Below are 18,639 nucleotides of genomic sequence, written 5' to 3' on the forward strand. Positions count from 1 at the left end.
GCCGGGACGCCTGGCCCCGGGGACCCTCGGCCGACTCGCTGCGCCGCGCTGTCCGCGGAAGACGGCGGGACGGACCCTGGGCGGCAGCGAGCGCCGGCAGCTGCCGCGGCACCATGAGGCGGCCGTGGGGCGCGCTGCTGCTCGGCGCTGTGCTCTGCGCACACGGTAAGCGGCGCCGCCGGCCCGCGGGGAAAGTTTGTCCACGGGGTTGGCCGCTGCACGACTCATCTCCCCAGGGCCAGACGGCGCGGGCTGGGGCCCGGGACCCCAGGAACCCCCTTGGAGCGCCGAGACTGCAGGATGGGGAGGGACTCGGACCTCCTCCAGGCTGCTCAAGCTTGAGAAGGGACGGTGGTGGAGGCGCTGCCCCATGCACCGGGGTCTGGGCTGGACTTGGCGCTCGTGGGCTGGCTTCCCTCCTTTGCGGTGGCCCAGGCTGAGAGCAAGTCCGAGTCGCTGTCTCTCGCCTCCCCTCTTTGAAGAGCCCTGCCTTTGGGGTTACGCTAGGGTCTCTGTGTCCTTGGTGCACGCAAATGTGTGCGAAGAAAGGGCGGCAGGAAGAGTGGTGGGTAAACTCGTGCATTGTAAACAGCCCTCCTAGCTGCCTTGGAGGACCCAATGGCATCTGAGTGCTTGAGTTCTGAGCATTCCTCTGCTCCGGGAACAATTCCTCGGACTCCCTCCGAGGGTCTTTGGATTCCACTTGCACGCAGCATCTCCCCTCCGTAGTGTTTTGGGTTCCCTCTCCTGGCTGTGGCCAATCAGCTTCCTGCCTGGGATCCTCCACGGGGGAGGTGGGGTGGGGGTGGATGAAGTTGGAAAAAGGGTTGAAGAGGGACACTGGGAAGAAACTGCTGGAAGGCCCCCGCAGATGCGTCCTGGGGGCGGGGGCGCTACGATCCTCAGAAGGCGGCCTCAGGGCCCGCGCGCTGGGGCCTTGGCCCTCTGGGGAGCTGAACGCCTGGCAGAGGGCTGCTGCTTCATCTGCTCTTTATTAATCTCTTGTTTGGTGCCGGTTCGCAACGTGTGTGTGTGTGTGTGTGTGACCCTGTGATTCTATGTGTGTAGAACCATGGGTCGCCCCGTGACATCGTGTGTAGGATGGTGGGGGCACCCTGTGAGTGTGTGTGTGTGTGTGACCATGAGAGCTCTCCATGATTGTGTGTGTAGGATTATGGGGGCACCCATATTTGTGTGTGTAGGACCCTGGGGGCACCCCATAATTTAGCAGCTGCCTCCGGTTTGTGCCCACAGTTCAAAGAACTTTGAACCCTAGCGCCATGCACCCACCACTGTTTAGTAACCCATCCCCTCTCCTCCCAGCCCAGATGAAGGGGGAGGCTCGGGATGGAGCTGTCGGTCGGTACACACTTCTCCCCAACCCTAATTGTTTCTTGGGGAAGCTCGTGCGGAAATAGTGCAGATTTCGAGACTTGCCTGGCAGAGTGTAGGGATGCCAACCAAGACACTCGATTTAAGTAAGGGTTAGTTCATCGCTGAGATCCAAATCAGAGTTCTAGGGTCTGTTCTTAAAACTGCCGGTGCGTTGTCGATGGCTTTTTCCAATGTCCTCTCCAGCGCGGATGAGCGCGCTCTCGGTGCGGGACGCAGCCGCGCCGCCCCGAGTTCCCTTCGGCGCTCGGCTCTCCCCCGCCCCTCTCTCTCTCCTCGAAGGTTATTTGTAGCCTCTTTGGCGTGTCGGGACAGCAGCCCTACTGGGGTAGGAATGTAGCTGCTCTTCCCACCACATGGGCCCCTTAAAGGGACAGCTGTGCTTTTTGGGGGGTTCCCCCTTCGGGCTGCAGAGGGAGGGGATGGAACTTTCCTCTCCGCCACCTGGAGGAAGTTTTGAAAAAGATCAAGGGAAAAAGCCCGGGCATTGGGGGGGGGGCGGGAAAGGGCTAAAACGGATACCAACAAAGCCTAAGAGGAGATTGTCGCCTCCTGCCCTGGGGAAGGGGAGCTGGAAGGTTCCGGGCTAAGGCTAGCCAAGAACTGTCAAAAGTGCATACCCTACATCCGCAGAGACCTGGGGGGCGGGGGTTGGGGGGCGGGCAGTGGTTAAGAGATTTGTGCATATTTAATGCTTCACAAAATGAAAAGATAGGAAGATTCTTGATCACTCTTTTGGGTTCCTTTTCAGAGAAAAAAAAAGTAATAAAAGTTTATAAGCATGTGGGTGTTTTCTGTCTAAGTATGATCAGTGGTATGTAGATTTTTAACTTGCCTCTGGCCTGATAGTCCTGGGAGGTGGGAAAGGACAAGCTAATAGGTCACTATTGAGACCTGAGACCAAGCATTTGCAGGATTTGGAAGGAACACTACAAACATGCCATCATTCAGTACCCTGAGATTAGGTTCTGGGGCCTGGGGAGAAGATGGTAAATGGTAAGTGTAGCTGTGGATCAGGCAGAGGAAGCTCAGTCAGGCCTAGGACACTAAGAATGTGAGCTGTTTATTTAGATGCTACTTGAGCTTTTCCCTGAGCCTGTGGGTTTGAGCTGACCTTTCATAATGCTCCAACCTTAATGGTTCTGTAGAGAACCTTGGTTCCTTGTAATACCTTGAAGAGGGGAAACGTGTATGTCCAGGTGGTCTCCTCCAGGTAAGCAAATAGCTGAAGATTCTTCCCAGAGTTCTTAGGCAGGTATAAGGCTAGATCTGAGGCTTCATGCAAAAGAGTGGAGCTGACACTGGCCTTCTTTCCAGTTGGCTGTTGTCATGGCCGTGGTTGTCATGGCGCTTGGGTGACCTTGTCCCTGATCTTATTGAACTTGTGAAAGATGCTTGGCTTGTCACTGAGTTTGGATTTCCTCTTCAGTCCCCTGCTGAATATCAGATAACATCTTTGGGACCAGCACATGATATGAAGAACGAACTGTGACAGGTGCACGAGAACCAAGTCTGAACCAAGTCTGGCCGTGTATGAGGCAGAGCACACTGGGCGTGTCCATCTTCTGGGTCAGGAAAGAACACAGACGGTCACAGAGGACAGGGTGTTTTAGATGTCATTTCTAGACCTTTCGCTGTGTAGCTGCTAATCTTAGTGCCTAGGGAGGAGGGAAGGGGGAGCCATTGACTGTGTAGCTGCTCCTTTGTGGAGAAGGTCTAGACTAAGGACTTCATGAATAAGAATGGAATTTCAGGGATTCATCTGATAAGCTTTTGGCTGGATAGTCCCTGTGGCCTTGTGTTTTGAAGGCCTGGGCACCTGTCATGATCCTGAGACAGTTCCATGTCCTTTCATTTTGGTCTGTGAGCGTGGTCCAGCTGTGGGCTCCCTACATTCCTTGATGTGACTCAGCCACATGTTTGTCACAGTTGCCAGGCCATGGGGCATCTGGGTTCTGGAGTATCAGGGTTGCCATTTCATTTTCAGCTAAGAAAGCCCTTTCCCCTTCTCAGTCTGATGGGATTCAATGTCCCGGTGAAGACTTCATGCTGACTTGTCACTGGCAAAGCCTAATTCAGTCCTATAAATAGCGCTGATGAGTGCCTGTGCTTGTCACTCTCCCTCCAGCTCAGAGCTGCTGGGGTCAGGTTCCTTCTTTATACACTCAAGAGCCTTCCCTAAGCGGGTCCCTGTACCCATTCATTTGTTCATTCATTCATTCATTCATTCAGCAAACACACATTTATAAGTGTTAATACAATCTCCTTGGATATAACTTATACACAGGTTTGAATCTTGGCATTGGCCTGGTACTTCCTGGTGACCCTGTGTAAAACACTCCCTAATCTTCAGGGTTCTAATGTGTAAACAGGGGACCCATGTGTAATTTATCATAGAAGATTATTGTGAAGATTAAGTGGGGTAATAAACCAGTTGCCATCAAGGTGGGCTGTGGCAAGCCTGTGTGTTACAGGTTAGAACTTTGATCTGTTTTTCAAGGCTGTACTCTTTAGGAAGCAGATTGCCAGACTGTTCTTCCAAGGTGTATTTTAGTGAGTTTGAACTGTCAAACTTTTGGTTAGTAGCTAAGCAGTTAACCATTATGTGCCTCCCACAAACTGCAAATTCAGGTAATAACCCAAACAAACAAAACCATAACCAAAGAACACCCCAGAAAAAGCAACAAACCTGTTGCTCGACAATCAGTTCCTACTCGTGGTGACTCCACATGTTAAGGAAAATGCTCCACAGGATTTTTCATGGCTGTAATCTTTACAGAGCCTCAGTGTCATACTAAACAATGTGTCACACTGTTAACCAGAAAGATCAGTGGTTCAAATCCACCAGTTGCTCCTCCAGAGAAAGATGGCATGTTTCCTCCCTCACAGCTTCAGAAAGTCAGAGTAGTGTTGCAATGGATCAAAATCGACTCTTTGGTTGAGTTTAATCTTTCTAGAAGGAAATCATAAGTCTTTCTTCCATGGTAAAACTGAGCAGATTTGAACTCTCAGCCTTTCCATTAATAGTTGCCCCCAAACCATTAGCATTACCCAGAGACCCAGATGAGGTAATAGCTCTGGTGGCATAGTATGTGTGCATCTCCAGCAGTTTGAATCCACCAAGAGAGAAAGATGGGTAGTCTCCTCTCAGATTTACAGCCTCAGAAACCTGACAGAGGGTGGCTATGAGATGAGCTTGTTCACATTATTCAGGACAAAGCCTGACAGTTCCCTTGTTCCCACAGCCCTTGCTGCATGTTAGAAGCTTGTTAGCAGGGTTGCATAAGCAGATTAGAGATGGTCCTTGCCTTTACAATATGAGATCCAGGTAAACAAATAATCCTACTACAATGCCATGTGCTAAAAAGGCTTAGTTTGCCCTGCATCTCAGCTGGTTCTTGATTTTCTTTTTTTCAAGATCTTGCCCCTTCTTTTTCACCTTCAGCATTAATGAAACCTAAAAACAGTTCCACTCCTTCTAGAAAAGAGTAGTTACAGGAGTCTAGGGAAGTATACTGAGCCCCTGGCCTGAGTTCTTCATTGAGAAGTCTTGGAGTTGAGCTTTCTTCTGAGATTCACACATACGCCATTCACTGTACGCCATTCACTGCAGTGAACAGGGATGTGGCCAGGCTCACTCTGAGATTGCTGTGACCCGGGGTGAGAGGTACTGACTGAGGTCTCTAGTAGCTGAAACAGTTTGGAATTCCAAGCTCTCCCTCCCACTGGCCTAAGCAGGGAATCTGGCCCCGGAGCTCAGAAGGTAGTAATTGCCCCAATTTGGGGGCAGGGCTTTCCCTGAGCCGCCTCCTTCGTGACCACAGTCTTCAGTCAGGAAGCACGGATAATTGATCCGTCAGTGAGCACGGATAATTAATGTGGGTCTGGAGCTCCAGACTCACCCCCAGCTCGCGGCTCCTCCACCCCGAAGTTTGACCCCTGTTGTCTCTTTGTTTCTGCCTTTTAAGTTGGTGCCACTGATGGGATGTTTTCTGAGGCTGCATAAAGTTGACCGTATCCAAGAACTGCCTTTAAAAGGAGCTGGTTTCTCTGGCTTTCTAAGGAGATCCTTTGACTCCATTTTCTGCCATTCCACATCTTTGATTTAGGGAGAAGCAAACATCCTAGGTGCCCCTGGGCGCCTCTTCCACCCATAGAAGCAAACCCCATGCTTTCACTAGCGTAGGCATTCCCATCCTTGCTCACAGATGAGCAATGAGGCGGTCTACTCTCCCCAGCGTCTTGCTTCCCCTTGCGTAATGGCACTTTCAAAGCTCCCCGGTAGTTCAGGTTAACGTGGGGAGGGGAGGGCCCGCTTCGACTCTGTTGAGAAAGCCGGGCTGGGACTCTGCAAGCCCTGACTTGGCGGACGGGAGCTCCCCCCTCACCTCTCTGCAGATCAGAGCTGCGCGCAAAGCCGGAAACAAAAGACTGGGAGCAAACCTCCCATCTGGCTGAGAGGCAGCGCGACACAAAGGTGCTGCTACATAATTTATCACCGGAGGTTTGCCCCGGCCTGGAAGCTCCAGGCTCCAGGCAGTGCCTTACAGGAGGTTGGGGGCTGGGGGGTGCTTCTCCTTGTCTGAGTGTAAGGCCAGGCAGGTACAGAGCCCTGTATTACGAGAGCCATCTGATTAGTTGGAAACACTAAAGACGCAATGAGGTTGTAAGCGCCTGCAGCGATCTCTGCACGCTCCGCAGCTCCACTTCCTGCCAGGCCCGAGGGGCGGGGGCAGCGGGAAGTTCTCCCAGCTTTTGCTTCCAGTGGTCCCAGCCCTGGGAGTGTGACGGCCACCACCTCTTGGCATGGGTGAGGGTAGAAAGACCCTTCTTGTTGGCTTGGCTACAGCTTCTCAGAAACTAAAGGAAAGGAGATGCCAGGTTATGACATGAATAAGCCTAGCGAATAAGGGCGCTCTTTTCTCCTTAACTCTTCTCCCCCCCATTCCAGGCTGGTTGCAGCTACGGACAGAGAGGCTGTAAAATAGAATGGTTCCAAAATGTATCTCACCAAAATGAGACTTACAGTTCTTCTGGAAAGGATCTTCTTGGTGAGCATTTTTGCACTCAAGGCTGGGAAATGTGGTTTGAAAAATGCACACATACCTAGGGCATATAAGGGATTTTGTGTAGTTCCTGTGGAGTGAGTGTTACCGCACTTAACCTTCACAACAGCCTTCTGATGGGAAACTGAGGCTTAGCATGTGCTTAATCAGAATCAGGTTTTTAATGCAGAATCTAAACCATTAAGTCCCAACCCATGTTACCTCTCAGAACAGAGTATAGAGTCTTTTCCAGACCATTGGAGTCTGGAACACCTGTTTCTTTTTGGCTTTATCACCTGTCCTCTCTCTGCTCAGAGAACGGTGTCAGGAACCCCAGTGCACATGAGGAATTACTTCCCAGGTGCTTTTTGATGATGAGAAGCTGAATAAAAAGCCTCTTCGAGAAAGAGAACTGAGGTTTGCCATTCCCGGAAGCCACATCTTGCCACATGTTGGGAGTCTGGTATTTTGTGATGTAGCAGGAAAGGAAAGTGATATTTTGAGTAGCCTCCTTAGAGCCCAGTCTGACTGAAGCCCTGCTGGAGTTGTGGAACATGTTCCTGGGGCCTCTAAGATAGGTTAAGGGGAATCGTGAGGTCCTGTGTGATGGTAGCACAGTGGATGAAGCATTAGTCTGCTAATGAAAAGGTCATCTATTCAAATCCACCAGCCTCTCCAGCGGAGAAAGATGGAAGCAGTCTGCTTTTGTACAGATTTTACAGCCTTGGAAGCCCTAAAGAACAGTAGTCTTACTTTGTCCTCCAGAGTTGCTGTGAGTTGAATTGACTTAAAGGCAGTGAGTTGCATAGCGAGATTCTGGTGTCATGGCTGCGTTATTGCTCTGAGAGAGAGGATATGTCCAGATGAAGGCAAGAATGTCAGTAATAATAATAGCAGCTCACTGTGTACTTCATATCTATTACTACCTTTAAACCTCTCAACAACCCTCTAAGACAGGTACTGTTCTTATGCCTCTTTTTAAAAGAGGGAACTAATCAATTTATGAATTACCCCATGCTTTAGTTTCTGCATTCTCTCTTCTGAATTTGCCTACCAAGAATTGTTGTTAGATGCTCTCAAGTCAGTGCTGGCTCACAGCCACCCATGAACAGCAGAACCCGCTTGATCCTGAGCCATCCTCACACACACTGTAGTGCATAAGCTCGGTGTGACAGCCATTGTGTCAATCAGTTGAGGGTCTTCCTCTTCCCCGCCTTCAGTCCCTGCTTGGTAAAGTTGAGGGTCAGTGAACCAAGAATTGGCTAATGATAAATTACGAGCCAACAGATCTGTCCTGGAGAGGGTGAAACTAAGCTGCTCCTTGGAAGCAAAAATTCTGAGGCTCTGTCTCACACACTTTGGACATGTGGCCAGGAGGGACCAGTCCTTGGAGAAGGACATCATGCTTGGAAGAGTAGAGGGACAGCACAAGAAAAGAAGACCCAGGATGAGGTGGACTGACTCAGTGACTAGAGTAATGGGGGTCGGTGTGACAGAGACAATGAAATTGGCTCAAGATAGAGCAGGGTTCGGAGCTACTTTATTTAGGATCGCTGTAAGTCACAAGCAACATGTCAGGACACAACAACAACCACAAATTACATGAAGATAAAGGAGCCGTGTGCCTCAAGCTCCTCCAGAGAAAGGCATTAAGTAGGACACTACAATCCTGAAGGCACATGTTCGAATCCACCAGATGCTGTACTGGAGAAAGAGAGGCAATCTCCTCCTGTGCCAGTCAGATCCGATTTGATGGTACACAACAACAACAAAAAAGAAAGTAGAATCCTGGTCACCGTTCTCTCTGCTACTTCAACCTATAGATAATTATTTATGCTCCCAACTTAACAGGTTATTTCTGTGGTTTTTCTTGCCACTGACTTAGCCTCTGAGGATGGCACTGCTATTTAGCATTCAGTAAGATTTTAACAATCTCAAGGCTAGAAATAACAGCTCTTAATTAAATCACGGGCTGGCTGGATAAAACAATTCTGGAGAGAGCTGCAATCTATAATGATAATAGCAAAACTATTGCTTATTGAGCACTTAGAGTGTGCCAGGAGCCTTGGGGTATAGTACTTAAAGCTCTTGGCTGCCAACCAAAAGGTCAGCAGTTCAGACCCACTAGCTGCCCTGTGGGGAAGTAGATGGAGACGTCTGCTTCTTTAAAGACTTACAGCCTTGGAAAACCTAGCACACAGTTGTACTCTGTCCCGTAGGGTCACAGTGAATTAAAACTGATTCAACAACAGTGGGTTTTTGGGTAGTATGTGCCAGCCGTTAGACTAAGTGCTTTTAAAATGAATTACTCATTCTTATCCTTATAACATCCATATGTTGTAGAGGTTTATATTATCTTGCCCAAATTTTCCTGATGAGAAACTGAAGGATAAGAAGATTCAATACTATGCCAAGGGTCAGACAGCTAGGAAGAAGAGGAGACAGGATTTATGTTCGAGGACTTTTGTTCATTCACTTCATGCTCTCTGCCTCATAAGTTTGGATGGTGACCATTAGGAACTTCTTTTCTGCTTTTAAGTGTGTCCAAACAGGGCTAAGTTTGCCAGGAACAGTGATGCTGTGTCTGATAGCGGCCCCTTTAAGAGGACCTACTAGGAGAAGACTTCACCAACTGGATTTTCAAAACCAGCCAGATAGTGCTGATCATTACGAATCAGGGGAATAGTTAGGACCATGGGACAAAAGTAGGCAGAATCACATGTCAGTATTACAACCTGGGAGTATAGAAACTGCTACAGGAAGAGAGAACGAACTTGACCAAGACAGGACTAGAAAACTGCCTTAAAGAGAATGTTCTCTTGAATACTGATTCGGTAGGAGCTGATGAGTTTTGTTTCTGGGATGCTCTTTTCCTTTGACTCCAGTTTTTACCAATCTCTAGAGGAGCTCTGGTGGCCTAGTGGTAGGGAGTTGCACTCCAAGAGCATGTGGTTCAAACCCACCAGCTGCTCTAAGGGAGAAAGATGGATGGTCTCCTCCTATGTGATTTACTGTCCCTTGAAAGGTGACCTGTGAGGCAGTTAAGGCTCCATATTATATAACAACAACCACTAGAGGAGAATATAATTCATTTTTGTGTTACTGTATTCATTTGTTTTTATTGTTAGGTGCTATTGAGGCTAGTGCAACTCATAGCCACCCTATGAATGACAGACAGATGTGAACCCTGTCCTATCCTGTGCCATCCTTGTCACCTCTGACACATGAGAGCCCATTGCTGCAGTCACCGTGTTAATATCACCTGCTCAAACAGGAGCTGTGGTGGTGGAATGCTTAAACACTCAACTGCTAATGGAAGGATTGGCAGTTTGAACACACCCACCTAGCAACTTCACCAGAAAGGTCTGGTGATCTTATAAAAATTAATTATTGCTGTGGAGTCAGAACCAACACTTAGCTGACCCTCCAGCCAGTTTTTGAAGGCTGTAAATCACTTGGGAGGAGATTGGCCATCTTTCTCCCTCAGAACAGCTGGTGGATTCAAACCTCTAGAGACATGCTGGTTTGGGGGTTAGCACAACTCTGTGACTATATTACCAGAAAAATCAGAGCCTATTAGAAAAACCCTGTGGAGGCAATTCTACTTTGTCAGGTGGCATGGCTCTAAATAAAAAATTACTCAACAAGTACCTAACAATGACAACACACCAAAACCAACAAAAATGGTACAATCCAACTATTAGTTTCTTCCCATCTGGAACTGTTACTGTTCACTCTACTCTACATGGCTACCTACTATATAAACAGAATGAAATGCCACCCAGCACTCTCTTCAGTTTGTTGGAGTCCATTGCTATGGCCACTATATCAATCCAGCTCAGTGAGAGTTTTGCTAATTTTTTAAAAAAATATTTTGTTATGTTTTAAGCAAAAGGTTACAAAGTACATTAGGTTCCCATCTAAAAATCTTTTATCCAACTTGTTCCATGGCATTGGCTCTATTTTTCACAATGTGTCAATAGTATCATTATTTTCATTCTTTGTGCTCTGTTTCCATCCATCTCTAGTTCTTCATTTTTGTTTTAGAGTAAATGTCAACAGCGTGGTCTTGTGTAGCTGATTAATTTAAGGGAGTGCAGGATGCATCAATGATACTGTTTTTTTATAGGCTGGTCTGTTCTTTGGTATATGTATGGATTGCATCTCAATGTCAAGAAAACAAAGATTCTTACTACTGGACCAATGAACAACATCATCATAGATGGAGAAAAGACTGAAACTGTTGGCAACTTCATCCTACATGGATCCAAAATCCTCGGTACCAGTAGTCAGGAAATAAGAAAACATATTGCACTGGGAAAGGTTGCAGTTAGGGACCTTTCCAAGTTATTAAGGAGCAATGATGTCAGTTTGAGGACTAAGGTGCCTCTGATTCAGGCCATGGTCTTTCTGATCACTTCCTGTGTGCATCTGAGAGCTTGACAATGAATGAGGATGACAGAAGAAGAAGTGATGCCTTTGAGCTGTGGTGTTGGACAAGAGAACATTCACAGACAACCAAAAGAACAAATAGGTCTTGGAGAGAATGCAGCCAGAGTGCTCTTGGGAGGCAAAGTTGATGAGGCTTCTTCTCACATACTTTGGGCATGTTGCTAAGAGATGCTATTCCTTGGAGAGGGACACGATGCCCAGAGTGATAGAGGGTCAGCAAAGAAGAGGAAGACCCTCAACCAGGGAACTGCCACAGTGACTGCCACAGTGGGCTCTCCTGTTTCTGGAACTGTGAGGATGATGCAGGATAGGATAGGGTTCAGATCTGTTCATACGGTCGTAACAACTATTATTTGGGCGAAAGATACCCACCAGGAGTTACTTTAGTTCCAAGTTCAAAGGATATTTTAGGATAATAGTCTCAATGTTTCTTCTCATCTCAGTCAGTATGAGCAAGTCTGGTTGTTTTCTTTTAAATTTTCTTTTGTTCTTCTTTAATCTCTTGTTCTAACTGGGCAGCATGGTTGACAGTGGTAACCAGGCACAGGCTAATTCCTCTGATCTCAAGCTGTAAGAAGCTCGAGTTCTCATGGGCTATTAGTCCTGAGACCTGCTTTTTCCCCTTGAATCTTTTTTCCTTCACTCTCCTTCGCTCCAGACTGGAAAACACTAAGAGCTGTGTCTTAGCATTCTTGTTGGCTTTGGCATTGTCAGTACAAAGCTACATATCACACAGTTTCAGCTGCCAGGAAGCATATGATGTAGCATCTGTCTGAACAGTGGTCCAGTCGTGATTGTCCACTCCATGCAGAGGGCCCAAGGGCTTCACCCTAGCCCGGGGCCGGGTGAGGCAGCATGCAGCAGAAGATTCACCCACCTTCTAGTCTCTGTCTGCTTATTGCTCCTTTACTGGTCCTAACACTTCCTAAGCAGGCTCGGTCCTCTCCAAACAGTGGCTATACAAAGGCATTCGAATCTCTCAGATTCCAGTATCTTCTCGTTGTTGTGTACCATTGAATTGGATCTGACTGGTACAGGAGGAGATTGCCCCTCCTTCTCCAGCGAAGCATCTGTGGATTCGAACCACATGCCTTTGAGATTGCAGCCAGATTCCAGTATCTCTTGGATGAAGTGGGATCCATTTACGTTTAGGTCCTTGCTGCCATGCATTTCAGTGTCTTGCTACGTGGACATCCCCTTCACTGAGAGATGCCTCAAGAAGTTAAAATCTGCAGGCTTGTTCCCGACTGGCCTGGATGTCAGCTGAGGGTTGTTTCAAATCCTCGTCATTGCCACCCATGGATGGCAGAGACAGAGGGTTAGTGTGATTCCTCCCTTTTCCATTCACTTTGTGATCTTCCCCTCATTGGAGTAGCTGTCACATTTCAGAACATTCACAGGACACTCCTCTCCTTAAGCCTCCTCATTGCTGGTTCAACTTGAAAAAGCTGCTCTATAGCTGTGTGATGTCACTGTTCCCTCCTGTGACTCCAAGTGACAGGTGCCTCTAATTGGGAAGTTTGCTGAAAGCCTGAGACCATATTTCAAGAATACTGGTTTCAGGGTCAGATTGGAGCACCCCTCATGGCTTTCCTACTCATACCCTTTGACCAGGGCCAGGGCAAAAGTGTCCGTCCGTTAACTAGGTAGTAGTATAACTGCTCAGGGTAATGCTTAAATAAGAAGGCAAATGCGATGCAAAAAGAACTTGTAAACTATAGAGAGAACCTGCAGAGTGTAATGATTTGTTATCAGAGCTCTGTTCCTTCCTGACTCGACATAACATCTAAGGCGCTTTTCTGCTTCACTGCTTTACCTTGGGGCAGGGGAAATTGGTCTGAGGTCACCAAAGGTGAGGTTACCGGTTGAGACACACGAATGTGTTTGCCGCATAAAGGAGGAAAAATCCACAGATTTCCGCCAGTTGCTGTTGAATCAATTTTGACTCCTGACAGCTCTGTGTGTTTGAGAGTCAACCATGGTCTCCAGTATTCTTAATGACTGAGATACTTTTGGAAATAGATCACCAGGTCTTTCTTTCTTCCAAGGTACCTCAGAGAAGCTCAAATCACCAAACTTTCAGTTCATAGTTTATTATTTAACACTTGGTGCCATGGGGGCGGGGAGGGGAAGTCCTGTCAAAAGGGGAGGGGCCTAGAAATTCCTATGACTTTGAGGTTTTAGTGAGTCTCTGAATAACAATACTGTTTTATAGGGAGGCATGAGAATGAAGTGAATGAAAGCGGAGGCTTCTAGGATCCACCTACCTGAATCTGAACGCTGGCCCCAACTCTTAGGATGTGTGTGACCTGCTGCAGACTTAACCTCCGTCTGTCAGTGTCCTCAATAATGACAATAATGACAGTCCCATATCTGAGGGTTACCGAGAGGATTCCATGATGGAGCTTATGTAAAACACTTAGAAAAGCAATTGGGGGGTGGGGAGGAGGAAAATGTGCAACAATGAATGAATGGAAATCCAAGTTTGCTGTAAACTTTTGTTACAATATCATCAATTAAAAAAAAGAAAAGTACTTGGAAGGTACCTAGACTGTATTCAGCACATAGTGATTAGAGAAAGATGATATTTTTCTGTTTAACAGTCTAGTATCAAACATCTTAACATGGATTCTTTAACTTCATATTGACCTAAACCTCTCCCTTTGAGATAATACATTATTATTTCAATTTTATAGATGAGGAAATGGAGGCTCAGAGAGGCTTCAGTTTTAGTAACTTGCTTGAAGTTGTGCTGTTGAGTAGTAGCAGAACCAAATACAAAAAGCTAAATAAATAACAGTTTGCCCACAAGTAGGACAATTCTTGGGACGGTTACCAGAGATGAGAAGGGAGGAGAGGGGCACACAAATTGGTAAATAAGTAACAGACACTTGTGAAGATGAGCAAAGGGAAGGATGGTGCCCATCAAGAGGAAAATCAGGACAATATCAGTAAAGAAAAGAAAGAGAGGGGTGGAAGGATTAATGGAAAGCACTGCAAGAGGGAAGTGGGGAAACGGATTCATTCATTCTGTAGAAATTAATGTTTTAGAACAGAATGTGTATGAATGGTTGAATGAACATTACTTTGCTTTATAACTTTCACTTCAAATGATATTTTTTTAAAAAAGAAATGGCAGAACCAGGGTTTGAAGCGAGTTCCTCTGATTCCAGAAACTGTCAGTGTTCTCTGCTGCCATGCTGTATTGTACTCATATACCAGCAGAATGTTTCCCTTGAAGGAAAGCTGTGGGAAATTGGTTAAGGTGGCTGTAACACTGAAAGTTAGGTGTAAATGGGGAGATTTAATTGCCCTGGAAGGTCCTTTGGATACATTATCATGCATCTCAAAAGCTTTGATAATCAGAGTACCTTGGAAAGACCTTCCCCTTATTGCTTTAGGTCAGAGGTTGGGGCTTAAGGCCTTGGGGGAGAGCGGGGGCGGGGAACTTGCAGTGTGGCTGGCCACAGGCTTTCTGTGGACTTTGCTGGCTCAGAGGGAGGCACAGCTGAGCATTCTACGTCTAAACCTCTTAAAGACTTCCTAACCCCAGAGCTTTGTTTCCTGTCCTCACTTCTCATTGTTTCAGTTAATTTAGGGTTAAAAGCCGCCCTTTACAATCACAGCCAGGAGTTAAGAGGAAGAATTCCACTTCCAGAACTCAGAGGAGTTGTGGTTGTCCGGAAGGGCTTTCTTTGTGGAGTGTCATATGTCTGCTTACTTGTATGAACATCCAAGTCAGGGGCTGCCAGCCCCCCTCCACACACCCCCACACCCTAGCTGCCCCATCTTCACAGAGCTGGGAGCTGCTGCTCAGATGCTGGGCAAGAAGTCAGACTTGCCTGCAGCTTGCGGCTCACTGGATGCCCCTCGGTGGAATGCTTTGTTCCTGAGGTGAAAGCAGGACTCCTGTTATCACTTAACCAAGAGAGGGGGTGGCGCCCTGGAGAACTGGGCCTAGAGCGCTCGCCTGCAGCCCCAGGGGGCCGCTCTTCTCCTTACTCCCCTGAAGCCTGTTCCTCAGGTTCTCAGAAGCAAACTCTTTGGGGAAATGTAAACTTTCATCCTCCTTATCCTTCTGCTCTCTCAGCCTCCGCTCACTGAGCATCTTTGTGTTTCTTCCATATGTATTTCCTTGTTCAATTCTTGTGATTTTTCATTTTAACAAATGAGGAAACTGAGGCCAGAGAGTTAAGTGACAAGGTTGCAAAGTCAATAGAGCCCCGTTGTTTCTGCTCAAGTTCACTGCTTTTTCCCACTCTCCCCCCTTCTCTGTGTTATTACCCCTTTCACCTCTACGTCCCCATCAGGCCATCCGTATTTCTCAGCATCTTCGCCCTGTTGGCTTTTGGAGCTAACTTTTCATTGTTGCAGGGTTGTCCTGTGCGTGGTAGGCTGTTTATAGCAACGCTGGCTCGTCTGCAAGTCACACTACCAGCTATGACAACCAAAAAAATGTCCCCAGGTGTCAAAGCCATTGCCGTGGAGTCAGAACTGACTCATAGCTGACCTCTCTGCCAGTATTTGAGGCTATAAATTGCTCGGAAGGAGATTGTTTGTCTTTCTTCCTCAGAGCAGCTGGTGGATTCAAACTGCCTGGCTTTGAGCTGGCACTACAACCCCTGCTTCCACCCTCCTCTCTCCGCCCTGCTTCCACCCACTGGGAAATCCAGCACCTTTTCTAGGGCAACCACTTTCCTTAGCATTTGAAGGGGGAGCTCAAAGCCTTGGCTGATTCTTTCTGAATGCCGGTTCTGTTCCCCAGAAACATAAATTTGATCCATTCCAGGAAACCGCGCAGGTTCCACCCACTCACCCAACTATAGGTTAGATGTTCATTCTCACCCTGGTGAAGTGAAGTGAAGTGAAGTGAAGAGGGGTCTAGGGCTCTCCCTTAGCTCACAAAGGAGGCAGCGCAAACCCTGTCCATCCTGAGCTCTGGTGGCCTAGTGCATTGGGGGTAATGCTACTAACCCCAGGTGGTGCCTCCCTGCCAGTCTCCTCCGGTGTGAATTGCAGCCTCTGAAAACCACTGCAGAGTCAGCTATGAGTCAGTTCTGACTCTACCATAGTGAGTTGTGTTCTTTGATTTGCAGCAAAGCACAGATTCCTAATGGGAGGCAGGAATGTCTAACAAGGAGAGGAACTGAGAGAGAGGGAAAGAGAAGCTGGACCAGGTAAACAGGGAAGGAAGAAAGGTGGAAATTTAGGAACTGACTCCAGCCCAGTCTGGAGGCACCGCCCAGCTGAAGGGAGGAAGGGGAGTAGAAAGTGGGGGAGGGGGGGAGATCAGCAATGAATTGTGGCCCCCTCTTTTCCCAGCTGCAAGCAGCCCAGCGGGCTAGATGAATGGTGGGAGGGGGGAGAGTGACCCTGGCAGAACCCTTTGTTCCAGCTGAGGCTGGAGCAGGGGCACCGAGCCATTCACACGCCATCCCCGGGCACCATGCTGGGCACGCTGGGAAGGGGGCACAGCCGGCCGTAGGACTTGGCCAGGCAGAGAGCTCCACACTCAGGAAGCCCAGCTGCTCTGCCCATCATGCAGGAATGCCCCTTCACACCCATCCCAGTCACTGGTCCCTGACTTGGTCTGGTTCTTTCCCCATGTCTCCTGGTGGCTCTCCTCTGCTTCCTTTTCTCCTGTGTGGACGTGTTCTTTCTAAAGGAGCTCCAGGATTTTATTCTCAGTATGTTTGCCCTTCCCAGCCAATGACTCCAGGTCTAGTATTGAATAGAGGCAAAACCAGCCCTATCTCGATCTAGTTTGGGAGGGAAGGAGATGAACACCTTCCAGGGTCCCCCCCCCAACTTGTCCATTCTTCTTCTAACCCTCCAAGGTCATAATTTGGCTCTAGACAGAGAAGTTCTGTCTAGAAGGGGCACCTGGACAATTTGTGAGGTGTCGTCTTGACCATTTATGCCTAAGGGGAGGGAAAGAAGGGGTGGCGAAAGTGTCTCTTGCAGTGGTGCTGTGACCCGCTGAATGGCAGTGCCCTGGGTCTAAGTTCCTGTCCCCACCACAGAATGAGCTCTGGTCGGTTGGGAACTGAGGGTCGAGCCCTCACTGCCTCCTCTTCCCCCTGCCTAGGCCTGGCCAGCAGCCCTGAGTGCGCCTGTGGTCGGAGTCACTTCACGTGTGCGGTGAGCTCCCTGGGCGAGTGTACCTGCATCCCTGCCCAGTGGCAGTGTGACGGAGACAACGACTGTGGGGACCACAGCGATGAAGACGGATGTAGTAAGGACCTCCCCACAGGATGGCGGGAATCCGGGCAGGGTGGGGAAAACAAGGACACGCCTTCTAGAATGCTCCATGGATCAACTGCTTCACACTCAGGTCCTTGCTAGGTACACAGATATTGACAGAGAACTGATTTCTTCAGTAGTTGAAGCTGAAGTAGTTCAGAAGCTGTTGAGTTGATTCCACAAGCCTGGGCACCACAGAAGGAATCCTTGTCCGTTCTTGAAGCGTCCTTGCAATCTCCGCTGGGCTTACGCCCCTTGTCACAGCCACTGTGTCTGTCTGTCTGTCTCACTGAGGCTCTTCATTCATTCCCTGATATTCTTCTCAGTATATGCGTCCCCAGCTCCGCCCTCACCTAAGTTCCTACTGTTTGGCACATGTATATATATGTCCAATGAAGAGAAAGGAGAAAACAGACCCAAACCTTAGCAACAAGTGTGGAAGGAATGAGAAAACCCCAAACAAACAAAAAACCACCCTTGGAACAAGGTAGAGGCTTTTAAAAGACGCATTTACGTGAACATGCATTTTGTATACATATTTTTAATTTCTCTCTCATACATGGATAGACTGTTTCACTTTCTACTATTGGTATATATGCTATGCCATCCCGCCTTTTGTTGGTATCATAAATATTGTGACTTGTTCTTGTAGTAAGATATTAAAGAGCAAAACAGGCTTGGCCGTCATCTTGGAAATACAGAAGTGTCCCTGCCCAGCCAGGTGTCTAGGTGTAGGGACACAGTCCCTGACCTGTCACATCCACATCTGAGAGTGGCTAATGAAGCGAATGAGAACAAAGTTACCATCTGGAGCTCAGTTAACCCCGACCATCAAGCCTCACAGTTAATTTGTGAGGATGGTAAACGCCTGGCTTTCATATGCGGTATCTCACAAAGCCCCTGTAGCTGAGTATGACTGTCCCCATTGTACAGTTGAAGAAACTGTTTAAGAGAAGGTCACTGACTTGCTCAGTGTAATAAGTTATGAATTTTACCACTGGAAACTGGCCCCAGATGCGTTAATCGTTGTTTAACAAAAGGAGAAAAGGATTCTTTTTCTCTTGCCCATGTTTTTCTTGCTGTTTTCTGAGGGGTTTTTACATCCTTGGGGGGTGGGTCTTCCCCGCCTTGTGAACCCTCAACCAGCATCCCCTTCTAGTACTTTCTCTTCTTGGCTCTAGGGTGTGCTCAGCTTCTGGGCAAGCTTGGAGCCCAGGAGGAAGAATTGGGAGGGAGACAGGTCCAGCGTTGTTAGAGGGGTTCCGAGCCCAGTGTAGCCTGTCTGGGTGAGGATCCTGGATTGATTTGCTTTCCCTTCTTTTTCCTTTGGTCTCAGTGCTGCCCACCTGCTCCCCTCTTGATTTTCACTGTGACAATGGCAAGTGCATCCGCCGTTCCTGGGTTTGTGATGGGGACAACGACTGTGAGGACGACTCGGACGAGCAGGACTGCCGTAAGTGGTGCGGGAGTGAGTGGTGTGGGGGTGAGTGGTGTGAGGGTGAGCACC

The 18,639-nt window shown here is 48.1% G+C and overlaps 1 protein-coding gene across 1 annotated transcript in view; it reads left to right on the top strand.

The window, feature by feature from the left end:
- Positions 1-18,639, top strand: part of LRP4 (low density lipoprotein receptor-related protein 4) — an 81,814-nt gene that overhangs the window by 18,437 nt on the left and 44,738 nt on the right. Inside the window, exons 2-4 of the mRNA XM_006896767.1 lie at positions 1-165; positions 16,978-17,124; positions 18,469-18,585. Coding sequence (XP_006896829.1) covers positions 1-165; positions 16,978-17,124; positions 18,469-18,585 — 429 coding nt within the window. The remainder of the gene's footprint in view (positions 166-16,977; positions 17,125-18,468; positions 18,586-18,639) is intronic.

This window comes from Elephantulus edwardii, unplaced genomic scaffold (assembly GCF_000299155.1).
Source record: "Elephantulus edwardii isolate Elephantulus edwardi_28Jun2011 unplaced genomic scaffold, EleEdw1.0 scaffold00189, whole genome shotgun sequence".
NCBI lineage: Eukaryota > Metazoa > Chordata > Mammalia > Macroscelidea > Macroscelididae > Elephantulus > Elephantulus edwardii.